At 35.9% G+C, this 1,687-nt stretch overlaps 1 protein-coding gene across 1 annotated transcript in view; it reads left to right on the top strand.

Moving 5' to 3' along the window:
• The window catches only part of simj (transcriptional repressor p66-beta simjang), a 258,063-nt gene extending 256,746 nt beyond the window's left edge, over nt 1–1,317 (top strand). The window contains exon 10 of the mRNA XM_017611461.1: nt 973–1,317. Coding sequence (XP_017466950.1) covers nt 973–1,142 — 170 coding nt within the window. The 3' untranslated portion in view covers nt 1,143–1,317. The remainder of the gene's footprint in view (nt 1–972) is intronic.
• The last annotated feature ends 370 nt before the right edge of the window (nt 1,318–1,687 follow it).

The raw sequence follows: 1,687 nt of genomic DNA, 5'->3' as shown, positions 1-1,687 counted from the left end.
ATTTTTTAAATTCATAAAAAATCCAAAACGGAAAAAAGGCAAGTCGTATTACTTTCACGCAAAGTCACATAACTTTTAAGCAAAATGAGACATAGATCATGAAAATCGATGGACGCGTTTCGCTTTTATTCACAATTAAGTGAAGGTATCTCACTTTGACAAGAATATTGATTTTATGTACCTTCACTTAATTGTGAATAAAAGCGAAACGCGTCCATCGATTTTCATGATCTATGTCTCATTTTGCTTAAAGGAATTGTAATTTTTAATTTTTTTAAATTTGTTTGATCAAAATCGGACTAGTGGTTCTCGAGTTATGTCAAAAAAAAGACCACCAAAGGTGACAATTTTCCCTATATGATAGTTACTAACTTCAAATCGATATATCTCGATTCCTAGACGTGACCCAGCGAAACGCCGGGCCACGTATAACTTGTGTTTGACCGATATAACATTTCCCGTTGGTTTCATCCCATCCCGATTTTGACTGTCGCATAGTGTAATTAATCAAATCGGTTGAGAAATGAAGGCTCCAGTGAATTATGAACATTAAATTCCATTTATTGACCACTGTGCAGCGGGTTCCTAGTTGAATACTTTCAGAGAGCTGGAGCATCGGAGTCCATTCGAACGACATGGCCAAGCCAGCGGAGCCGCTGTATTTTAGTTCGCTGCACCTTGCCTATGTCGTTGTAAAGCTCATACAGCTCATCGTTCCATCGTCTGCGGTACTCGCCGTCGCCAACGCGTAAAGAGTTAGATAGTAGGAGTTCATATTCGTATCGAATACAATTTTCGAGTAATTTAATCTTTCGAAAAGAATTACATAATAACTCCCCTGATCTGCTATGGTAGTACATTTATACATTGAACACGAATGATGAATTATGAATTATGTATTTGGAAAACTAACTTAAATTATTAGTTTATAACTGGCCATCCTAAAAATGTTAACGATTTCTTTCATTCTAGCTTTCACAAACAAGAAAAATTCCTCCTCCGCGTCTTCAAAGAATCAGACATCCAATTTGGCCGAGATACAACGGGCTGCCGAACTGCAAAGGCAATACTTAATGGAAATGATGCCGCAACCACAGGCGCCGGGATCAAGTACTAATCGTCAAAATAATTGGAAAACATAAGCATCCTTTAGATTGCATAATATGTTTGAGTAGTCTGACTTTAGATAATGTTTTAAAATCATAATATATTCAAGGAAAGCATTAATGTTCCGTAATATAGAAAGTAATAATATTAATAAACTAACGAGGGTGTTCCGTATGTGTATAATTGCGTCTAACAATAGTATAGTCGAAACTGGTTTTAATTTCCTTCCTAATATTGTCCATGAAGATTAATCCACATCTGCATGCGCAGCAACCCAATTTCTCTTTATTGTTTTGTGTACGACTATAAAACAAACTTATTATGACTGGTCTGTCAATTGGATGTTTTCTCGTAATTAATGTTGGTTGACTAGGGATCTCCAATTGCTTTGCATATGTACAAATCATTTTGTTTCAAAATTGCGAACTACGACATCTGGAAAAGCATTACATTATTAAGTGTCAATAAATCGACGAATTTATCACTCTGATAGCACATTAGGGACGCTAGGTCGTAGATTACGGATCTGTATACTGTTTTTATAAGCTTTTATTTAACTTTTTCTAGATCAGGGGCCTGT

The sequence above is a fragment of the Rhagoletis zephyria genome, unplaced genomic scaffold, assembly GCF_001687245.7.
Source record: "Rhagoletis zephyria isolate East Lansing unplaced genomic scaffold, Rhagoletis_zephyria_1.1 Rzeph_scaffold_00408, whole genome shotgun sequence".
Classification (NCBI taxonomy): domain Eukaryota; kingdom Metazoa; phylum Arthropoda; class Insecta; order Diptera; family Tephritidae; genus Rhagoletis; species Rhagoletis zephyria.
The sequence above is the reverse complement of the archived record's forward strand: the minus strand, read 5'-3'. Positions and strand labels throughout refer to the sequence as shown.